The 23779-nt window shown below is 38.7% G+C and overlaps 1 protein-coding gene across 1 annotated transcript in view; it reads right to left on the bottom strand.

The window, feature by feature from the left end:
• LOC126484696 (hemicentin-1) overlaps positions 1–23779 on the bottom strand; it is a 1211236-nt gene that overhangs the window by 29776 nt on the left and 1157681 nt on the right. The window contains exon 21 of the mRNA XM_050108292.1: positions 20596–20735. Coding sequence (XP_049964249.1) covers positions 20596–20735 — 140 coding nt within the window. The remainder of the gene's footprint in view (positions 1–20595; positions 20736–23779) is intronic.

Here is a 23779-nt window from a genome sequence, read left to right as displayed (position 1 = left end):
ACTATAATATTAACAGTTCTTGAGAGAGCTAGGAAATATAAGTGAGCTATTTCATATGCTATATGCCTCATAATTTGACAGAAGCTATTCTGCATGTTTCATTTAAATATCTTTGATAACTCCTCTTCCAACTCTATTGAGTAAGATTATCCTCTATCCCAATGAAATGTATTGCTGAAGATTAAGTAAAAACTTTGTTCAAAGAAGTGCTTGGAGGAGGAAGACAATCATTTCACCACAATACCTAGGGATCACCACAATAATGCTCTTTCTTTTACAACAGAATACTTAGGCAGTAAGTCTTTGAATAATGGAATCTATGCAATGTTATCATGAAACATCATGTAGCCTATATTCTCCATCTCAAAATGGTCAGTAAGACATCATCACACTTCTGACTAATTTATCAATATTCATTCCGAATCACCTCTCGATCCTGAAGATCTAGCACAAAGAATGTGGGAAATCCTTTAGTGTTGTTTTACTATCACATGGTCTCCTCCTCATCTCCTAATAGCACCTGCCTTGTTGACTCTTGAGTTGGGAAGCCTTTTCCTTCTCACAACAATATTATTTTATAATGATATTAATTTTCTTCAATTAGTTTTCATGTAAACTACCACTACCTATTACAATCTTGAACAGATGTCAGAAGACTCTACACGTACTTTTATAACAAATGTGAAGAATTTACAATCTTATTAGTTATATTTGGTTGCAAATAAGGGAGGAGAACAGCAGTGTGAATTATTAAAATACAGTACCTATAAGAGTGTACAATATCATATGAACAGGAAACAATCTCAGCAATGGATGCAAATCATAGTATCATCCAGTAGAATAGCCCTACAAACTTCACTTTCCTTCAACATTATGCATCTCATTTGTCAATTTCAAGATTATGAATGCATAAGTTGATCACCCTTGAATTCCACATTTAAAATTATAGTTTGCATATTTACTACAGCAGGCTAGTAATCTATTTGCCACAGGTCACACACCATATCTTGACAGTTTAATGTGAGGGTGGGAAGATATTTTGATCTACAGTCACTAAAGTTCCTGATAGAGGTCAGGCCTGTCCCACTGTCTTTACGGCACTGCCAATCATTACCAAATACCTCGTGTATCTTCTTCTCTGCTTTGTTTTGCTCTCTCACAGGCACAGTGTACGAACCCTAGACAGGATTAAAAAGTTTGCCAGATCTCATCCAGGTGAATAACCTGGGATTCCTGTGAAGAAAATGTTAATTTTAGTCATAATTTCTATTGTACAAGTCCTTCTTCCAAAATAAAAAACACACACCCATTCACACAAGTACAAAACACACACACACACACACACACACACGTCTTCTGTCTCTATGCACTGGGGGTCGGAGACAGGCCCTAATGCCTGGAGACACTGGCCGCGTGTGTGTGAGAGTTGTGCTTTTGTGACAGAGTGTGTGTTTTCTATTTTGGAAGAGGGATTTTGTCTGAAAGCCCTATTTATATTTTCTTTTCTCTTAGGAAGAGAATGCAGTGATACTGAAGAAGAAGTCAACGACTTCAATAAATTAGTAATAAAGAATACCATCAAGATGTTACATACAGGAAAAGAAATAATTCCTTCTGTGACAAAAGTACTTAGTGTAGCTTGAGAAGATAAACTGGAGGTGGGGCAGCATCTGTTTAAAAAATCTACTATAGACAGCAGGATTTGTTAACAAAGGAAGTATTTTGCTAGAATGTGATGAGGTTCTTCTTTGGGAGTCACATTTCCTTGTGCACATTAAGAAAGTTAGGGAAGCTCAACAAAACATTTTTTATTTCAATGAGTTGTGCATTGACTGCAGTCTAGCACATGGCAAATGTTGGCAGAAACCATGGGTGTGGGGAAGTGCTTGCAGAAGAATGATAGTGGTAAGTGCGAGCTCAGAAAACAGATTTGTGAGACAAGCAGAGCTAAAGCTCTGGAGAAAATCGATGCAAGGAGATTAAATGGGCAAATAAACTCTGAGAATTTCGAGAAGTAGTTTTTGAAGATGGTGCTCTCAAATCTTCCACTCAATTTTGTCATAGTCATGAACAATGTGACATCATATTACCCAGCATTTAAGATAATACACTGCCTGCAAAAAAGGAGGGTAGAATGCAATGACAGTATGACAAAGGCTGAGCTGTATGCTCTAGTATGAGCAAATAAACCTAATGTAAAGAGGGTCTAAATAAGGGCGAACACTTGAGGGTAATATTATGGAAATTGAAGAGGATGTAGATGAAGATGAAATGGGAGATATGGGACTGCATGAAGAATTTGACAGAACACTGAAAGACCTAAGTCGAAACAAGGCCCCAGGAGTAGACAACATTCTGCTAGAACTACTGATAGCCTCGGGTGAGCCAGCCATGACAAAACTCTACCATTTGGTGAGCAGAATGTATGAGACAGGTGAAACACCCTCAGACTTCAAGAAAAATATAATAATTCTGATAAGTTTGGATTCCACAGAAATGTTGGAACACATGAGGCAATACTGACCCTATGACTTATCTTAGAAGATAGATTAAGGAAAGGCAAACCTACATTTCTAGCATTTGTAGACTTAGAGAAAGCTTTTGACAATGTTGACTGGAATACTCTCTTTCAAGTTCTGAAAGTAGCAGGGGTAAAATACAGGGAGCGAATGGCTGTTTACAATTTGTACAAAAAACAGATGGCAGTTATAAGAGTCGAGGGGCATGAAAGGGAAGCAGTGGCTGAGAAGGGAGTGAGACAGGATTATAGCCTATCCCCACTGTTATTCAACTTGTATATTGAGCAAGCAGTAAAGGAAACAAAAGAAAAATTTTGAGTAGGAATTAAAATTGGTGGAGAAGCAATAAAAATTTTGAGGTTTGCTGATGACATTTTAATTCTGTCAGACAGCAAAGGATTTGGAAGAGCAGTTGAATGGAATGGACAGTGTCTTGAAAGGAGGATATAAGATAAACATCAACAAGAGCAAAACAAGGATAATGGAATGTAGTCAAATTAAATCAAGTGATGCTGAGGGAATTAGATTAGGAAATGAGACACTTAAAGTAGTAGATGAGTTTTGCTAATTGGGGAGCAAAATAACTGATGATGGTCAAAGTAGAGAGGATATAAAATGTAGACTGGAAATGGCAAGGAAAGCGTTTCTGAAGAAGATAAATTTGTTAACATTGAGTATAAATTTAAATGTTAGGAAATCTTTTCTGAAAATATCTGTATGGCGTGTAGCCATGTATGGATGTGAAACATGGATGATAAATAGTTTAGACAAGAAGAGAATAGAAGCTTGCAAAATGTGGTGCTACAGAAGAATGCTGAAGATCAGGAAGGTGGATCACATGACTAATGAGGAGGTACTGAATAGAATTGGGGAGAAGAGGGTCTCTGGTGCACCTTAACTAGAAGAAGGTCTCGACCAGTAGGACACATTCTGAGGCATCAAGGGATCACCAATTTAGAACTGGAGGGAAGTGCAGAGGGTAAAAATCATAGAGGGAGACCAAGAGATGAATACACTAAGCCAATTCTGAATGATGTAGGTTTCAGCAGTTATTCAGAGATGAAGAAGCTTGCACAGGATAGAGTAGCATGGAGAGCTGCATCCAATCAGTCTCTGGACTGAAGACCACAACAACAACAACAAAGACTTGAATTTAATAATTTTTTCATATTGTGGGACCACAGTCATAATATATTTCTTGAAAGTCAGTACTGCCAAAAAAACAGTCTAATGGCAGTATTGACTTAAAAGAAAGACTTACATAGTCAGTTGACCAGCAACAAGAATAAGCCACACTGTGGTTTGCCTGCCACCATAATACTGTAACCTGAACACAACTGAACTTGCATGGAGAAAAATTAAACTTTATATAAAGGAACACAACATCTCTGGTGACACTTCTGATGCAAATCTCAAGAAACTCACAAAGATGCCTTTAATTCTGTTATTGCAAATGTTTGGGAAAAGTATAGCAGAAAAATTCAAGAGTTGGAGCTTGATTACAGCAGATGGGATGGTGTCATGGAAACTGCAACTGACCACATGATAATATGTACTAGTGGCTCTAGTGATGACTGATCTCATACAAAGCAGAACTTGAGAGTTCACTCACATGGACACAACAGAAAATAAATCTTCACATAACAATACAGCCAGAGTGACCATGAAAGTGACTACAATTGGAGTCATGGACAACAGTAGTTGAGTTTAGAATCATTCCACACACCTGATGTCACACATTCTCCAACAGCCACTAAGTGTTCAGTAGTGTTCTAAGCACTCTGTTGTGAACGCTGTAGCCATTGCAAGCATTAGAAATTTATTTAGTCAATTTTTATTCTATATGTTGCAAGTTGTTGTGATTGGTAATGGTGGCAAGCAATAAATTCTACATAATAATAATTATGAGAGACATAAATTACAGGATACACACTTTCTTCAAATGCAGAGCCCCGCTATATGAATCCTGAAACTATCATTTGGAACAAGCAATACTGCAACCCCCATCTGTGCCTCGACCTGTGTGGACTGCCACTGTTCATGGATCGACTTTCATACAAATTGTGAACTTTTTCATGACATATGAACATGTCTTAAATGTTATATGTATTTAATTACATTGCTCTTCTACAAAACATTGAGTTTAACTATAGTTTCATATCATTCCTGATAACTGGTATTCACTCTGAAGCAATGTGTCAATTAGTATGACAGCTCAAGCTTCCACTGTACAGCATGTTTCAGTGTTCTATATCACCATGCTTTAGATCTGTTTTTACCAAAGTGCAAAACACCAGTGTAGGCTGGCTGCCCTGTGAAGGAGAGAGGCAGGGCTTGCCCCCTCACTGTCTTTTCCCCTCTACCTGCCTTAGTCCTCATTTGTTTATGTTCATGTCCAACTGCCCTGACATAATGTATGAGCTATACTAGTGGGTAATGTGTTCAACAATGGCAAAAATTTTTCTCCCCATTAGAATAGCCAAATACCTCTGGACACTATTAATTGTAGTGACAAAGAGGAACTGGGAGAAACCAGAGAGCAGAAGACCAAAGACAGAGCAGTGGTGAGTCCTGTGCCACTTACAGTACATAGATGATAATAATAGGAGCATACAGAGAAGTAAAGATGGATTAAGAGGAACATAAATTAGAAATGTAATGTATAGAGTAATAGAAATAGGGTGCGGGAGGGGTGAGCCTGCTTTTATTGGTAGTTAAGTCCAGGAATGTAGTGATGTTACTTTTGGGGTCAAGATGGCATGGCTCTGTCTTACACCAACATTTTCATGGGCTAAATGGAAGAGAGAGTCATTCGACAACATCCAGAAGCAGTTTCCTCACTCTCCCTCCAAATCTTATCTGGGATTTATCAATAATTTTTATAGACTGTAATCATGGGAATGAAAAAAATTTATAGTTCCTGTAACAGCATACCTTCTTAACCCAACTCAAATTCATCTGGTCCTTTTCCAAATCTAAGACAAGCTACATTCACACTGACCTCCATCCCACACTGAAGCTCACATTTGAACCTCTGCCCATATAAAACCAACCAGTAAATAAGACTACCTCAATTTTGACAGCTGCCACATCTTCCACACATCAAATGTTTCCTTCACTGTAGCCTAGGCACCCATGGCAAATGGATCTGCTCCAACACTTAGTTTCTCAATAACTATACCAATGACATTTACTATGCTTTCCTCTCCAGCAACTACTCCACACATTTTGTCTACAATGAAATCTCCTCCATAGTCTCTTCATCTAATCCTCTCACAACTACAGCTATAATTTCTAACAAACTCCGAAGCACCCCAGTAAGCTTACATTCGAACCTCTGCCCATATAATACCAACCAGTAAGTAACAATACCTCAATTTTGACATCTGCCACCTCTTCCACACGCCATATCCCCCCCCCCCCCCCCACTGTAGCCTAGGTATCCATGGATCCATGGCTAATGGATCTTTTCCGACACTCATTTCCTCAACAATATACCAATGACCTCTACCAGGCTTCCCTCTCCAGCAACTACTCCACACAACTTGTCCTCAAACAAATCTCCTACACAGTCTCTTCATCCTCTCAGAACTAAAGCTACCAGGCAGATGGAGAGGGGTGGAGGGGGAGAGGGAGAATGCCTGCATAAGAGGGAGGGGGGGGGGGGGGAAGAGTGGTGAGAGAAGGCAGTGCATGATGTGCACAGAGAAGGAGTGGTATAGACAGAGAGAGAAAGGAAATGGTGAGGTGAGGCACTGGGAACAGGTTAGTGGATGTTTAGGCCAGGGTGATTGATAGTGGGCACGACTTTGGGTAACTGAAGCCTTGTTGGGGGTATAATTGAGTTTTTCAGGGTGATACTGGGTGATCAGAGGATTGCTGGTTGGTGTCTGGTTAACACATTTACTGTTTTCAGAGGAGCAGATGGTATGGGAGTCTCGTTTATGGATGAGCTGGATAGGATACTGTCTGTTAATAAAGGTTATGGTAAGTTTAACAGCATATTTTGACAACTCCTGCTTTCTATAGCAGATGCAGCATACAAACCTTACGACCATGAGTCCATACCAGAAGTCCAGCACGGCCTCAAGCAGCTTCTCACGGCCTTATGTCCATTCCAAAACTTGACACCAGAATCCATCTCCCTCCACACAGCAGCAACCCCACTTACTCCTACCTTTTACCTACTCCACAAACTCAGCCCCAAAGGTCTCCCTAATGGTTGCCTAAAACCGGCGAACTAATGTCTGTAGCCTCACATCCTACATTCAAGACATTGCTCACTTCCTTCATTGCATCTCAACAATTCCTGTCCCATTACCACCATACTCCTAGCTGGTCACATTGGATGTGATGTCTTTATACAGTAACATTCTCCATGCCTAGGGCGTTGCAGCAATGGAACATTAGTTTTCCCAGTGTCGTTATGATACCAAACCCATCTCCTCTTTCCTAACCCTCCTGGTCAACCACGTCCTGGCCGATAATTACTTCACTTTCAAAGGCCAAATCTACAAACAAATCTGCAGCACTGCCATGGGTACTCATGCTGCACCATCCCATGCCAACTTATTTATGGGCCTTGGAGGAATTCTTCCAATTCAGCCAACAACTAAAATCTCTTACCTCATTCAGATTCACTGATGACATTTTAATGATCTTAAATTATGGCAAGCACAATCTTTGATTTTTCCTCTAGAACCACATCACCTATTCCCAAATCCACTTGACCTGATCCTTCTCAAATCATCAAGCTACCATTCTAGAAGTTGATTTCCACCTCTCACATGTCTCCATAAATACATCTGTCCACATCAAGTGCACCTATCATCAACAGTGTCTCTATTTGACCACTGTCACCAATTCCAGGTCAAAAAGTCTCTTCCTTACAACCTCACTATCTGTGGCTGCTGCATCTGTAGTGGAAAGCAGGAGTTGTCGAAATATACCGATAACCTTACCAGAGCTTTTACTGACAGACAATATCCTATTTAGCTCATCCATAAACAAGTCTCCCATGCCATCTGCTCCTCCGACAACACTAAACCTGTTAACCAGCCACTGATCAGCACTCCTCTGATCAGCCAGTAGCACCCTGGCCTTTAAAAGCTCAACTACATCCACCACCAGGACTTCGACTACCTCACATTATACCCTGAGATGTGGAGTAGCCTATCCAAAGTCCTACCAACATCCCCCTAAGTGGTGTTCTCTTAACCACAAAACCTTGTCCATTCTAGTCCAATCCTAGTCAGTATCTTGCACCCCATGGATTGTTCCCTCTTGTGGCCCAGATGCAAGGTCTTTGCATACACCTACCCACCATTTCCTACCACAGTCCAGTCACAGGTATTTCCTACCTAATAAGAGGAAGAATGACCACATGTGAAAGTAGCCATGTTATATATCAGCTATACTGCATTTACTGTACAGCATTCTATGTGGGCATGACAAGTAATCAACTGTTGACTACCATGAATTGCCACCAACAAACTGTGGCAAACTGACAACTTGACCATCTGTCACCAAATGTGAGGCACACCACAACACAAGTGACTTCAACTGATGTTTCACCCTGAGGGCCATTTGGAGTCACCCTTTCTGCATAAGATTCTCTGAACTACACACACAAGCATTGCCTCTGCAACAAATCCTGTGTGTTTGCAATCCCCCTGACCTAAACCTCCACTATCCTCTCCCCACTACCTCACCTTGCCTTTTCCCTTCTCTCTATCACTCCTTCTCGAACCAGATGATGCACTGCCTTTCCTACCACTCTCCTCCTCCCCCTTCTTCTGGGGGCAATCTATCTATCCCTGTCTCTCCCTCATTTAAAACCCCTCTCCCTTCTCCCTCACTCTATATCTTCACCTTCCTGTCCTTTTCCCCTCTCCCTCAGTTTCCCCCTTCTCCTTCTCCCTCACCTCTTTTTGTTCCCCCTGTACTTTTTTCATCTGGTTGTGGGACTGTGATGTCATCTGTCCAAACACCTGCCTCTTTCCCACTACCAACTCCTTGTGTCCTTTCCTAGCTTCTCTTCACCTCCGTCAGTTCATGTAACTGCTTTCAGTAATTGTTATTGTTGTGGTCTTCAGTCCTGAGACTGGTTTGATGCAGCTCTCCATGCTACTCTATCCTGTGCAAGCTTCTTCATCTCCCAGTACCTACTGCAACCTACATCCTTCTGAATCTGCTTAGTGTATTCATCTCTTGGTCTCCCCTTCGATTTTTACCCTCCACGCTGCCCTCCAATACTAAATTGGTGATCCCTTGATGCCTCAGAACATGTCCTACCAACCGATCCCTTCTTCTGGTCAAGTTGTGCCACAAACTTCTCTTCCCCCCAATCCTATTCAATACTTCCTCATTAGTTATGTGATCTACCCATCTAATCTTCAGCATACTTCTCTAGCACCACATTTCGAAAGCTTCTATTCTCTTCTTGTCCAAACTATTTACTGTCCATGTTTCACTTCCATACATGGCTACACTCCATACAAATACTTTCAGAAATGACTTCCTGAAACTTAAATCTATACTCGATGTTAACCAATTTCTCTTCTTCAGAAACGCTTTCCTTGCCATTGCCAGTCTACATTTTATATCCTTTCTACTTTGACCATCATCAGTTATTTTGCTCCCCAAATAGCAAAACCCCTTTACTACTTTAAGTGTCTCATTTCCTAATCTAATACCCTCAACATCACCCGACTTAATTCGACTACATTCCATTATCCTCGTTTTGCTTTTGTTGATGTTCATCTTATATCCTCCCTTCAAGACACCATCCATTCCGTTCAACTCCTCTTCCAAGTCCTTTGCTGTCTCTGATAGAATTACAATGTCATCGGCGAACCTCAAAGTTTTTATTTCTTCCCCATGGATTTTAATACCTACTCAGAATTTTTCTTTTGCTTCCTTTACTGCTTGCTCAATATACAGATTGAATAACATCGGGGATAGGCTACAACCCTGTCTTACTCCCTTCCCAACCACTGCTTCCCTTTCATGTCCCTCGACTCTTATAACTGCCATCTGGTTTCTGTACAAATTGTAAATAGCCTTTCGCTCCCTGAATTTTACCCCTGCCACCTTTAGAATTTGAAAGAGAGTATTCCAGTCAACATTGTCAAAAGCTTTCTCTAAGTCTACAAATGCTAGAAACGTAGGTTTGTCTTCCCTTAATCTTTCTTCTAAGATAAGTCGTAAGGTCAGTATTGCCTCACGTGTTCCAGTATTTCTACGGAATCCAAACTGATCTTCCCCGAGGTCGGCTTCTACTAGTTTTTCCATTCATCTGTAAAGAACTCATGTTAGTATTTTGCAGCTGTGGCTTATTAAACTGATTGTTCGGTAATTTTCACATCTGTCAACACCTGCTTTCTTTGGGATTGGAATTATTATATTCTTCTTGAAGTCTGAGGGTATTTCGCCTGTTTCATACATCTTGCTCACCAAATAGTAGAGTTTTGTCAGGACTGGCTCTCCCAAGGCCGTCAGTAGTTCCAATGGAATGTTGTCTACTCTGGGGCCTTGTTTCGACTCAAGTCTTTCAGTGATCTGTCAAACTCTTCACGCAGTATCATATCTCCCATTTCATCTTCACCTACATCCTCTTCCATTTCCATAATACTGTCCTCAAGTACATCGCCCTTGTATAGACCCTCTATATACTCCTTCCACCTTCCTGCTTTCCCTTCTTTGCTTAGAACTGGGTTTCCATCTGAGCTCTTGATGTTCATACAAGTGGTTCTCTTATCTCCAAAGGTCTCTTTAATTTTCTTGTAGGCAGTATTATCTTACCCCTAGTGAGATAAGCCTCTACATCCTTACATTTGTCCTCTAGCCATCCCTGCTTAGCCATTTTGCACTTCCGGTCGATCTCATTTTTGAGACTTTTGTATTCCTTTTTGCCTGCTTCATTTAATGCATTTTTATATTTTCTCCTTTCATCAATTAAATTCAATATTTCTTCTGTTACCCAAGGATTTCTACTAGCCCTCGTCTTTTTACCTACTTGGTCCTCTGCTGCCTTCACTACTGCACCCCTCAAAGCTACCCATTCTTCTTCTACTGTATTCCTTTCCCCCATTCCTGTCAATTGTTCCATTATGCTCTCCCTGAAACTCTGTACAACCTCTGGTTCTTTCAATTTATCCAGGTCCCATCTCCTTAAATTCCCACCTTTTTGCAGTTTCTTCAGTTTTAATCTACAGTTCATAACCAATAGAGTGTGGTCAGAGTCCACATCTGCCCCTGGAAATGTCTTACAATTTAAAACCTGGTTCCTAAATCTCTGTCTTACCATTATATAATCTATCTGATACCTTTTAGTATCTCCAGGGTTCTTCCATGTATACAACCTTCTATCATGATTCTTAAACCACGTGTTAGCTATGATTAAGTTATGCTCTGTGCAAAATTCTACCAGGCTGCTTCCTCTTTCATTTCTTAGCCCCAATCCATATTCACCTACTACGTTTCCTTCTCTCCCTTTTCCTACACTCGAATTCCAGTCACCCATGACTATTAAATTTTCGTCTCCCTTCACTATCTGAATAATTTCTTTTATTTCATCATACATTTCTTCAATTTCTTCATCATCTGCAGAGCTAGTTGGCATATAAACTTGTACTACTGTAGTAGGTGTGGGCTTTGTATCTATCTTGGCCACAATAGTGCGTTCACTATGCTGTTTGTAGCAGCTTACCCGCATTCCTATTTTCCTATTCATTATTAAACCTACTCCTGCATTACCCCTATTTGACTTTGTGTTTATAACCCTGTAGTCACCTGACCAGAAGTCTTGTTCCTCCTGCCACCGAACTTCACTAATTCCCACTATATCTAACTTTAACCTATCCATTTCACTTTTTAAATTTTCTAACCTACCTGCCCGATTAAGGGATCTGACATTCCACGCTCCGATCCGTAGAACGCCAGTTTTCTTTCTCCTGATAACAACGTCCTCTTGAGTAGTCCCCGCCCGGAGATCCGAATGGGGGACTATTTTACCTCCGGAATATTTTACCCAAGAGGACGCCATCATCGTATAATCATACAGTAAATCTGCATGCCCCCGGGAAAAATTACGGCCGTAGTTTCCCCTTGCTTTCAGCCATTCGCAGTACCAGTACAGCGAGGCCGTTTCAGTAATATAGTATCAATAACTTATCTCGACATGGCTATGGACGTGTGTACTACAGCTGGAAAAAGAGCTAGTACTCGGAAGCCAGTGCAAATGCTGTTTTCTGTTATGTGTTACTGTGCTCCATGCATCATCTGCTATAAGCAGTTGCCTTTCCCTTATTTTCTGTATTGCTCATTCTGGGAATTTCCATTGTTGAGTACATGAATGAAAGAAGAACAACAGTCCACCTTAGGAATCCAGTACCCAAATGCTGAACATGACTAAAGGGACATGGTCTGTTATGCACATGGGGCACTTGGATCGTACCACCCAGCACTACTTTTCCTTAACTCCAGAGATTTGAACTTACATTCTAACATAAACTTGTACTCCACCACCCTCATGAGTTTAAGCTCAGTTGACACACAACCCCTCCTCCAATCCTGATCCAATAACATATTTTCATTCACTAATACACTTTTTATTTGATATTATTCCCTTATTTATTCTACTTTTTACTGTCTTCCTTATTCTTTCCTGCTTCCTCCTTTTTCTTTTTTCTCTTTTCATTCTTTTGGCTCTTTTATTAAACTTTTTATTTCCATCTTATTCCTTGTATTTCACGCTTTTTGGTTTTTTTCTCCAGTCCTTTTTCTGCTTTCTTCTTAGATCTGAATTGCACTACTCAATATTTTCTCATTCTCTTTCTCTCACTCCATCTTTATTTCCTAGTCCGTGCATCTATCATCTTTGGACTGACATTGGCATTGAACTTACCGAGGTACTATATTTGACCTCCTACACTTTAACTGGCCTTTTTTCATCTTGATTTCCCATTGTCCCTGCAATTGTTAGGTCCCTCTCAACCTGGGATCAGAGTGACCTGCCACTCCTTCCCAAATGTTTGCCTCTTTCCTCTTGGAGGAAGGTACTTGCAGTTTCCAAAGACAGGAATCAATCAATGTGTCTGATTCCCAGTACAGCCAAGAATTTTCTAGGCGAGAGTCCTGGGAAAGGATGCACTCAGTCTCATGAAGATTTACTTGAATGAGAACTCATTGCTCCAAGGTATAGACACTAACAATGGCTGGGGCATCCAAATGATGCCACTTGATAAAGGACAACATAGCTTAAGTCTACTGACAGTACAGGAATTATGTCTCCTGAAGGTAAGCTCTAGACGGTCATACTGTCTCCTTGCAATTTTACTGTTTTCTCAAGTGAATTCTCCTCTTAACAGATATAAATTGCAAAACTTGTGTACCACTGAGTGACAAACGCTGAGAACACTGCAGTAATATACTGCAGGTAAGTCATGTATTCCCTGAAATGAGTTCCTGTGAGGCATATGGACATTGTGAAACACTCAAGTAAATGAGAATGAAAACAATGGTAATAAAAATTTTATCTACCTATGGCTGTAAAGAACAAAATATGGCCTATACCTTCTGAAACCATGAAATGAGCTCTGAAAATAATACCATAAATGGACATCCAGGAACATAAGTACCTATTCTTGTGCCATATCAGTTTGCACTGGTGGTATCCTGACAACGTATTCAACAGCTGAAATCTTGGAGGTAATGTTGTATTGGTCTGCCATGTGTTGATGATGGGCAACACTACAATTAAGTGTAGAGTAACCTGTGCTGATGCTTCATTAAGCTGTTTGTTGGGAAGAGAGCAAGTTGGAAGAAATCTGTCCTCATAGACAGAAAAAAGGTGTTAAACTGGTATGTGAAAATATTTAGAGTGCCACTGAATATTTCAGTGCATAGTTAATTTATTGTTTATCAATCCACTGCAAAGACCAAGGAAGATGCACATATAAATTTCAGGCGGTGTCTCACAACAAAACGGCTGGAAACTCACAGGAAGAGGTTGTCATGTATCAGTTTATTTCGAAGATGGCTTCAAAGTATACTACCTGAAAGTTAATTTTAAGTAATGATGTATGTTTTAAATGTAAGCCTATTATTAACAGTTCCTGAAAATTATGCTAATTTTCAACAAAAAATTCCTAAGCTAGAGCAGTCTTAATAAAACACTGCATTCCTGTACCACTTGGCAATGTAAGCTACCACCACAATGCTAAGCATGAGAAAGAAACTATTGACTTGAAAGGTTAATATCTATTGATAAATTCTTAAATGGTGGAAGAGATGTAACTGCATTTAACTGTCATCAACTGAAGGTTTTCTGTAACTGCTATTTTTCAAACCCAAAACTGACAAGACCACAGCAAAGGAACACTGATTCAAAGTATGAGTGGTATGAATTGTCCACGCAAACACAATCATGAGAGACACATTTATACAATCTCCTCATGAAGTTTCATGCTTTTTAAAGATTTTACATTCTACACATGCTGGTCAATGAAAACTATATCAGTAATGATTAACTTACTGCATTTACAGATAAAAAATGGATTCACTTAAACAGCTGTCTCAGAAACAAGTAGAGATGTGTAACAACCATCCTAAAAGAGGGAAAGCTTTAAATAAATATTACCCTCTAATTTAATTAATATCAGTAATGTGCATGGTAACGATATGAAGAATTACAAGATAACCCCACTTTCCAATGAACTGTGGGTTGTAATTATGTATGCAAATGTAATAGCAATGATATAATGAGTAAAGGAACCACTCACTACAAAGTAGAGGCACTGAACAGTAGAGAACTCCATAAACAAGAAGCTAAAAAATATAGCTCAGCTTTCAAGCTTTTGTCTTGCTTAGAGCATGTGTGTACACAAACATGTGAGTGCATGTATACACCCAAACAGATGGTAACGTTCTCCTGGTGCTGCAGACTGACATAGCACATGGCTGCAGTCTTGAGAAAATATATTTCTCTATTTTCTCTCTGTGCATACTTTTGTTCAATTTTATGTGCCTATCTTTTGTGCACTGCCTCCTCTGTGTGGTGAGTGGTTGTCTTTTCCTCATTCCATTACTCATGTTCCATCCAGCAGTTTCAATTACTGTGTGACAAAGAATAGTGAATTAGGCATGGTGAACTTGTAAAAAAATGGATATATTTTCTCAATGTTTCTTAACTATCTTAGAAACATAGAAAAATAAAATGGTTTTATCCTATGAAACTTATATAAGAACAGTAAATTTAGAATAGATATAATTTGACACTTCCATTAGGTCCAATGACAACTGTTAACTAATTCATTCTTTTATGTACACACATATTAAACCACTTTTTAATTCATAATTATCTCACAAACTCTCAGTTTCTAATCTTACATCTTCTGTTGCACATTTTATTGCCCTGTCTCTGCAATATTTCAATCTCAGTTGTCTACTAAAATATTTTCACACTGTTTTGTGAAACATTCCCTTTCACTGCTCATTCAAGAAATGAAAAAAAAAAAAAAACTATAATAATAAATCATGAGTTGCTTATTGTGAGGTGGTTACTGAAAAGACAAGTATATCTCAAACGATTATTTAAATCAACCAAAGTCAGATTAAAAGACTTATAGCAAGAGAATGTAGATTTACAGATGTGGTATAACACAGTTTGTACTAGAAAACTTAATATCTCCAAGTGTGAGGACTTTGCTGTTGTGTTTTCACCAGTAGTACCATGAGGCTTGTGTTTAACATCCACTGTGAACAGTGTCTGGGTTAACCATGACACTTCATAACAGTTTTCAGTAGTTCTCTCATGCAATCTAAGATCACATTAGACTACGTGCCTACTTCTGTGAACAAACTCACTAATGCACCCTGTGGTGGATATGTCAAATCCCAACTATCTTCATGATAATTTAGCCAGCAAGGAGAGGTGTGCTGGTGTGCATTGTTAACTTCTATGACTCTTCAATATGAAATATGGAAAGAAACTACAGAACATAGTGATCCATCTTTAATGTGGGTGTGTTAAGCTCTGCAGGCTCTAAAAAGCTTTTCAACAGGAAGATGCTATCAGCTAGGACCAGATTTTGCAGTTTCCCAACTCTGCCAACATAACATACTAACATACACAGGGTTGTCCACACATGTGGAATCACCCTCCTAAAACAAAAACAAGTGGATAAATAGAAATTCAAAGTCAAGTCGTATGAGATGGGAGAGGACTAAGACATGCAGGGCTATGTTACCAACACAGCTGCCATTTTGAATGCCATCATCTTGAAAGCAACTCGTAATTTTCATATGGAATAGAGGTCATGTAACATATTAAACAGATAGAGCATTACACAAGAAAAACAATAGGGTCTTTCATTTGAGCCCAGCTTTATTCATTCCCTGATAGAGGTTAACAGTGACAAAATGCATTGAGATCATCCTGACATTAGAAGACAGGAGCAGCTATATTACTGCAGAGGCTCCAACCAGTATGACCCAGAAGTATCACTTGTTATCCAAAATGCAGTGGTGAAACATCTTGTGAATTTCTGTGAAACTGGATCTGCTGCAGATACACCAAATGCTGGATGGTCGAAAATGGCTACAGATGAAGCAACAACTGCTGTTCTGGCATTGTGCAGTAAACTAGACTGCAGTACTTGCTGTATCTTGCAGTAAATGGGAGCCAGCAGAACACAAATAATGAAGATTTTGACTACACATAAATGGTAGACTTAGAAAATACAAATGTTACAGCAACTCACCAAGGATGATCCAGATCATTATATTAAGATTGCATAATGGGTGAAACACAAACTGTACAAAAACTACATTTTCTCTGCCATGTACATCACAATGCTTTGTGAAATGTGTGTGTAGATGGATGCAGACACACTATATACAGATAAAGCTAATTTATATGTGAATGGAGAGTTTTATACTCTAAGGAAAAAAATTACCCAAATGGGATGGAATTCGATAGGGTAAGGGTGCCATGGATGAAATACATAGTTCACAAGCCATCATGTAATGTATGGTGAAGGAATCTCTGTACCACTGTGTCATTCCCTTTCCTGCCCAAATTAGGAAGCAAACAACAATGGTCCATATGCTTCTGTATGCGCCTCAACTTATCTAACCTCGTCATCACGATCCTTATGTGAATTACATATTGGTGGCAGTAGCATTGTTCTGCAATATGTTAAAAATGCTGGTTCTCTGGACTTTCTCAATAATGTTTCATGAAAAAAGTCTTCTTTCCTTCAGGAATTCCTGTTTGAGTTCACGGAGCATTTCCGTAATACTTGTGTGGAGGCTGCACTGACTGGTAACAAACCTAGCAGTATGTCTCTGAACTGATTTGATGTCTTCCCTTAACTCAACCTGGTAGGGATCCAAAACACTCAAGCAGTATGTATGCAATCTCCCTTACATATGAACTATACTTGCCATATTTCTGCCAATAAACCAAAGTTGACCACTCTCCTTCCCTACAACCAATCTGCTCATTCTATTTCATTCTCTTAGCAATCCTACACTTGGATATTTAATAGACATCACAGTGTGAAGCAGCATACCAATATATTTGAACACAATGGGATTGTTTTTCCTACTATTCACCATTAGCTATCATTTTTCCATATTTAGAGTAAGTTTCCACTCATCACACCAAATAGAAATTCTATCCAAATAATTGTGTATACTCTTACAATCACTCAAAGACAACACTTTCACATATGCTTCAACATCATCAGTAAACTATCACAGATTGCTGCTCACCCTATCCACAAAAGAAAAAGAGTGGTCCTATTACACTTAAATGGGGCTCTCCTAATGATACCTATGTCTCCAATGAACACTCACCATCCAAGACAATGTAGTACTTAAAATGTCATCAATCCACTCACATATTTGGGAATCTACCCCATTTGTTCAGACCTTTGTTAATAGTCTGCAATATGGTACTGTGGCAAACACTTTCCAAAAATCTAGAATGTGGCACCTACCTGTTGCCCTTCATCCATGGTTATGAGGCCAATGCCAAGAAGTATTCTCTGTAATCCTGAATTGAGACTCCATCTGGACCTAGCAACTTATTTGTTTCATTCGTTTTTCAACATCAGGGATGCCTATTCATATAACTTGCATACGGGAGCTTGTGCAGTTGTCAAATGATGGTATGTCTTTATGGTCCTCCGGGGTGAATCATTTTTTAAACATGAGATTTAAAACTTCAGATTTACTTTTGCTGTCTTCTGTTGGCACACCACACTGGTCTACAAGTGGCTGAATCGAAGCCTTTTACCCAATTAGTGAGTTTCCATAGGACCAGAATTTTCTAGGATTCTCACCATGATCTTTTGTTAGCATATGACTATAGTAGTTGTTGAATGCTTCATGCACTGATCTTTTTATAGGCACATCAATTTCTACTGAATTTTTCCAGTTGCCATTTCAGCATTTTTTTAAATTGAGAGTGCAACAATCTCTGTTTTCCCATTTCCTGAATTTTGTTATCAAACTGTGGTAGGTGTTTTCCATCCTTAAACCACTTACTTGGCACACACCTCCCAGAACATGATTTACAATCAGTTTATACTTTGCCCATAATTCCCCTATGTCCATCATACTGGAACTAAATGACATCCATTCATTGTCCAAGAAGGAGGCTCACAATTACTTATCTGCTCTTTCCAGCATAAAACTCTCTTTAGCCTTCTTGTTGGATTTATTAACTTTAGTAACTATCATGGCTATGATGACATTGTGACCACTGGTCCCGTCTCATTGCTGACAGTGTCAATCAAGTTGGCATATTTATAGCTACAAGGCCTAAAATATTTCCATTACATGTGAGTTGTTGCACTAGATGGCCAAGATGGTTTTCAGAGAGAATGTGCAGGACTTCTTTGGATGACCTGTACCACCTGCAACAGGTACACAGACTTTCCAGTCTATACTCAGTAGCTAATACCTCATGATCAGGATACATCCACACTACTGAACAAAGGCTTTCTCTGGATGATTCTCCAACAATTACAGTGGAATTGGGTTGATGGTAGAAACATACATTGATTGATTTGAATTTACTTAGAGTAGTTTTTCATGCCCTGCAGCCAAACTCAATTTCAACTTCAGTTGATGCAATATGTTTATAGACTGCAATGAACACTCACACCCCCCCCCCCCCCTCTTGATGTCTTACTTCTCTTGTCAATAAATGATTCATGTCTCTTTAAATATTTTGAAGCTTTCTACTTCAGGTTTCATCCAACTGCCAGTTATAAGTGTAATTTGAACTGGGCAGCTTTACAGGACAGCAATAAATTCAGCAACTTTGTCTCAAATGCTTTGGAAATTTACTGTTAAAATCTTAACATTTAAAATATCCACTCTGTGTGTATTGACTGGTGAATGTTCATCACAGGACATCGAACAACAGCTTAGCCTATAAAAACCTTATATGCACTCCATATGTACCCTACTATAGCCAAGTATCTGTGTTCTCTATGTAGTGCAACCCTGACCTACCCCACTGACTTCCCATTATTTAAATAGTGTAGTGGTGCAAAGTGTTACCGACAAAATAGCTTCTACTCTTTCTGTTGACCTGAAAATTCTGTGGGAACAATGTTACAGCAACAGCAAAAGACGGTATGAAACTGACTTGTTATCATGTGGGCAGCTGTAACAAAACAGCCTTGAAGTAAAATCATTGTTGCCTTATTACATTAGGGGCCAAGTTGTAGCATGGGCAACAGCATTTCCCCCGAAATGGAAGTGAAATTACTTATCCACACTTAAAAGTTTGGTGTCTCAGAGACTGTGACACTAAAATCACAAAACAGTTTGGTAGAATATATTTCCCAATCCTAATTAGGAATTACTATAAATAATAGTTTTCAACATATGACAAGATGTTAAACAGTTTGCATAGCTTCTTCACTAGTGATAGTCTACATTTCTGACCAGGGTGCATAGGACATTGGCAGCAGCAAAGACCATGCAGGCAATGACTAGTTGCAAATCTATGGTGAGTCACTAACCTGATGGGAATGTGTGAGATATTGAAAGTGATACTACTTTGAACCACACCACAAATTTAGTCTCAGAATGTGTGCCTACAAAAAAATCTACTCATAAAGGATAGTTATGATGCACAAATGTGGTTGACAATGAATTCTTTATATGCAGGTGTTTCATTGTTTTCCCTGTTGCTATGCAGAACTCAGTTAGCTTGTGTTGACATTGATGATCCAAACCTTAGTGATGTATATTTCTTTATTTTTATTTGCAGGTCCTGAAAATTTTGACAATGTCCATTCTGCAGGACCAATATAAATCGAACTTACTGACAGCTTTCACTTGTAGTTTGTAATATTTTCAACAGTTAATATTTTGTGAGATTTTAAACTTTTAGTGCATGAATTGTCCGCTGAAGCTATGGTAGAGCTGGCAGATGCTAGTAACTTTCGGTTTTTTCTTAAATTTAACGAACAACTAATGTTTTGCAGTCATTATTGTAATTTCTAACTCTTAAATATTTCTAAGCAGGTGTTTCGCCAGTAACATCAAATATATGGCTTTGCTAAGCATTTTCAAACTGTGTTAATCGCATGGAGAAGCTTTTTGGGCCAAATGTTTATATAATGTTAAATGCTTTCCTGCAGCAATTTTTGAATGAAGCGGCCCATTGTCATGAACAAAGTTTTGCATCTTAAAATATCAATTGCACACCAGATAAATATTTACTAGCTTTGTAGTCATTGAAATAAAAAGTTCAACCAGCATGAAAGAATAGCAGTAGGAGCAATACTATGCATAATGATGTAGCATACTAGCCAAAGTATTCAGTATTTATGTAGTATTTACTTTTAGTAAATCGGGTTATGATATATATAGTGAGATATACCAATAGCTACATAGGAAAAAAAGCAGCAACACAGCATTAAAAACAAAGTTCATGTTTGACGAATTCTGTGGTCAGATGAGGCAATTTTCATCATGTTGCAAAAATGAAAAGTTTTAGTTTATTTACTGAGTAATGTTACAAAATTGAAAATATTTGTTTATTTACCTTGTTTGGTGCTGACTGCATACCATGAAATGGCAGATTTTCATAAAATGCCTTGTCCCCATCTGGCTGAAGAAGGCCATCACCTAAAGATGAGGTCAAGTCAGGCTTTGATTTATCTTTGGTAGCTGATGGATTTGGGCCTAAAAAAACATGTTATGCATCTGTATATACCGTAAAAATGCTGAATAATTTAATATATGCAGCAGACACTTATATTTTAGTCTAGAATAATCGACAACTGTAATGAAATAAACATGCCTTGTAAAAGATAAGTGAATATGACTGATAATTTCACTTTCCAGAAAGTTAAAGACTGGGAAAGATGTTGATATATATTTCCAGATTTGCTGCAGTGTACAAATAACAGTAATAGTACCAGCTTCAAGAACATTAATAGGTAATGAAAGCACGAATAGACAGATGGGAGAATCATGACCATGACACTCAAAAGGAAAGAAGCCATTACGTTCCCTACAGTTCTTCAGGTACAGATAAACACAATGAGGGAGGAATAGTCCATCTCCAAACAAATTACAAGAATTTCAGGAATGTAATGACTGATTTGTGTTTACTTAGGTAACACAAAGAGAAGAAAATTATGGCTGAGTCTGAAATTTAGAATCTAGTAATATCACAAATTTAAAAAAAAGGAAGAAAACCTAATCTTCCTACAACCTACAGATGGAGTCTTAGTACATGAAGAATGACACTAATCAGAGGCACACAAAAATTATTGGATTTGAATATATTTTCTAAGTCAGTACATACGACACATTTGAAATATATAACAAATCACAAAAAAGATGAATGTCCTCACCTTTTTCAAATAATCTACTGAAGGTTACAAATTTATTCACTGCTTGATTTTCATAGAACATTAATAGCTTAATTATATCTATGAGTAAATTACTTTGATAATATCAGTCTTAATTTGAACACCTACACAATGAACACGATAGCACCGCACTGCATTTCAGCTGGTGGGAAATGCCTTTAAAATTGGGGCAGATGGCAAACTGATCCAATCTCAGAAATTACAATTCACACATACCATGTGTAGTGCCTTAAGGGAACAAATTGCAAGTCATTCTTCTAGATATTTATTCCAAGATATTCTGTATATGCAAAAGCTAAGCAATTATATTAAGGGACAAGTACAAAAGGCAGTGTGTAAAATAGGTTAGTCACTAACCTAACATGACAAAACATTCTACAAAAAAGACACGCAACATGAAGAATTGGCAGACTGTTGTAAATCAAACTTATTTATGCACTATCTGAGCTTCAAATTTGTTCTTGATGAATGGTTCATTCTTTTGAAACTTCCCTGTCATTATTCAGTCCTTGCATCTCCTAGGAATTTATAAGAAGAATCTTAAGTAGTGACTGTAGCTAAATACCTATGAAACGTAGGCATTTGTGCCTAAAAGAAAAGAAAAAAGATCTACAGAAATGCAATGGTATAATTGTATGGTAAGGGGGTATGACAGAATTATCATGAGAATTGGATTTCTGACTATGATAATTCAAAAAATAAATTTGCTAAAGAAAGTGAAATTACTGAAGACTGACTTAAAGCCCTTTCAAGAGAAAGGATAAAACAGCTGGTGTTAATGAACTGAAAGTAAAAGAGATATAAAGGACAAAGAAAAATGAGTGCAAAAGAAAGAATACTCAATAAGGAAAGGAGGTAGCAGACAGCAAAAAGATAGGGTGCACCAAGGTGAGAGTAATTTAAATGTGTAGAGTACTGTCCATATAATTTGGAGCTCCAAGGGTGGTAACTTCCACAAGTGCCAACAACTCATTGTGGACCAAGCATTCACATTACGTGTTATGCAAGATACCAAATAATAGCCTATACCTTCATATTCCAGTAGTAGAATTTCACGTAAGTCTTTCGCAAAGGACATTTAGGTAAAATACAAGAGTGCACCTGTATTTGACTCAGTATTGTCATAATAATTCTTTTCCAATACTTTATGCTGCACCAATTTTTTGCTGTAACTGTTGCAAATTTTCAAAATAGTTGTTTGTTTGCAAATCCCTTCCAGATTTTGATCGTTCAGTTCAAAATGGAGGCCTAGTTATGAGGGGCATTCAATAAGTAATGCAACATATTTATTTTCTTGGCCAATTTCGACTGAAAAAATGCAGAATTTGTTGTGGGACATCATGGACTGTACCTGCTGCAGCCCCTATAGTTTCATGAAGTTCCGATAGATGTCAGTGTTATAAGTAGCCTGGAATCTGTAATGGAGGTGCATTGAAAGCAGAGAGTTGTCATTGAGATTTTTTTCCTGGAAAAACAGAACATCACAGATATTCATAGACACCTGCAGAACGTCTACAGAGACCTGGTAGTGAGCAAATGCATGGTGAATCATTGGGCGAGGCATCTGTCATCATCACAACAAGGTTCCTAAACCTGTTTGATCTCCTGGCTGCACATAACCGAGATTCCTGCAATGTTGGAACATGTGGGCACTCTCATTCGAGGTGATTGACGGATCACAATCAAAAACTCACTGTTCAATTAGACATCTCTGTTGGCAGTGCTGACACACTCATCCACCAGCTGGTGTACTCAAAAATGTGTGCTCACTGGGTTCCTCACTGCATAACAGACGACTATAAAGAGCAACTAAAGAACCAACTGTGTGGAATTACTTGTGTGTTATGAGGCTGATCATAACAATTTTTGATGAACTAGCCACAGGTGTTGAAATGCGAGTTCATCACTTCGAACCAGAAACAAAACAGCAATCCATGGATTGCCACCACACCACCTCCCCTCCAAAGACAAACTTCAAAGCTGCACCCTCAGCTGGTATAGTCATGGTGACAGTCTCCTGGGAATCTGAAGGTGTTATTCTGTTTGATGTCCTCCATCATGTACAACAATCAACTCTGAAGCATATTGCTACCCTCATAATATTGAAGAAATAATTTCAGCAAGTTCATCGTCACAAAAATGCAAATGAACTTATCCTTCTCCATGACAACGCAAGGCTTCACACAAGTCTCCGCACCCAGGAGGAGCTCACAAAACTTGGATGGACTGTTCTTTCTCATCCACCCTACAGCACAGACCTCTCACCTAGTGGCTTCTATCTGTCTAGCCCAATGAAGGATACACTCCATGGGAAGCAGTATGTGGGTGATGAGGAGTTTATTGATGCAG

The sequence above is a fragment of the Schistocerca serialis genome, chromosome 6, assembly GCF_023864345.2.
Source record: "Schistocerca serialis cubense isolate TAMUIC-IGC-003099 chromosome 6, iqSchSeri2.2, whole genome shotgun sequence".
Taxonomy (NCBI): domain Eukaryota; kingdom Metazoa; phylum Arthropoda; class Insecta; order Orthoptera; family Acrididae; genus Schistocerca; species Schistocerca serialis.
Note: the sequence above shows the minus strand (reverse complement) of the source record. Positions and strands in the feature narration are given on the sequence as shown.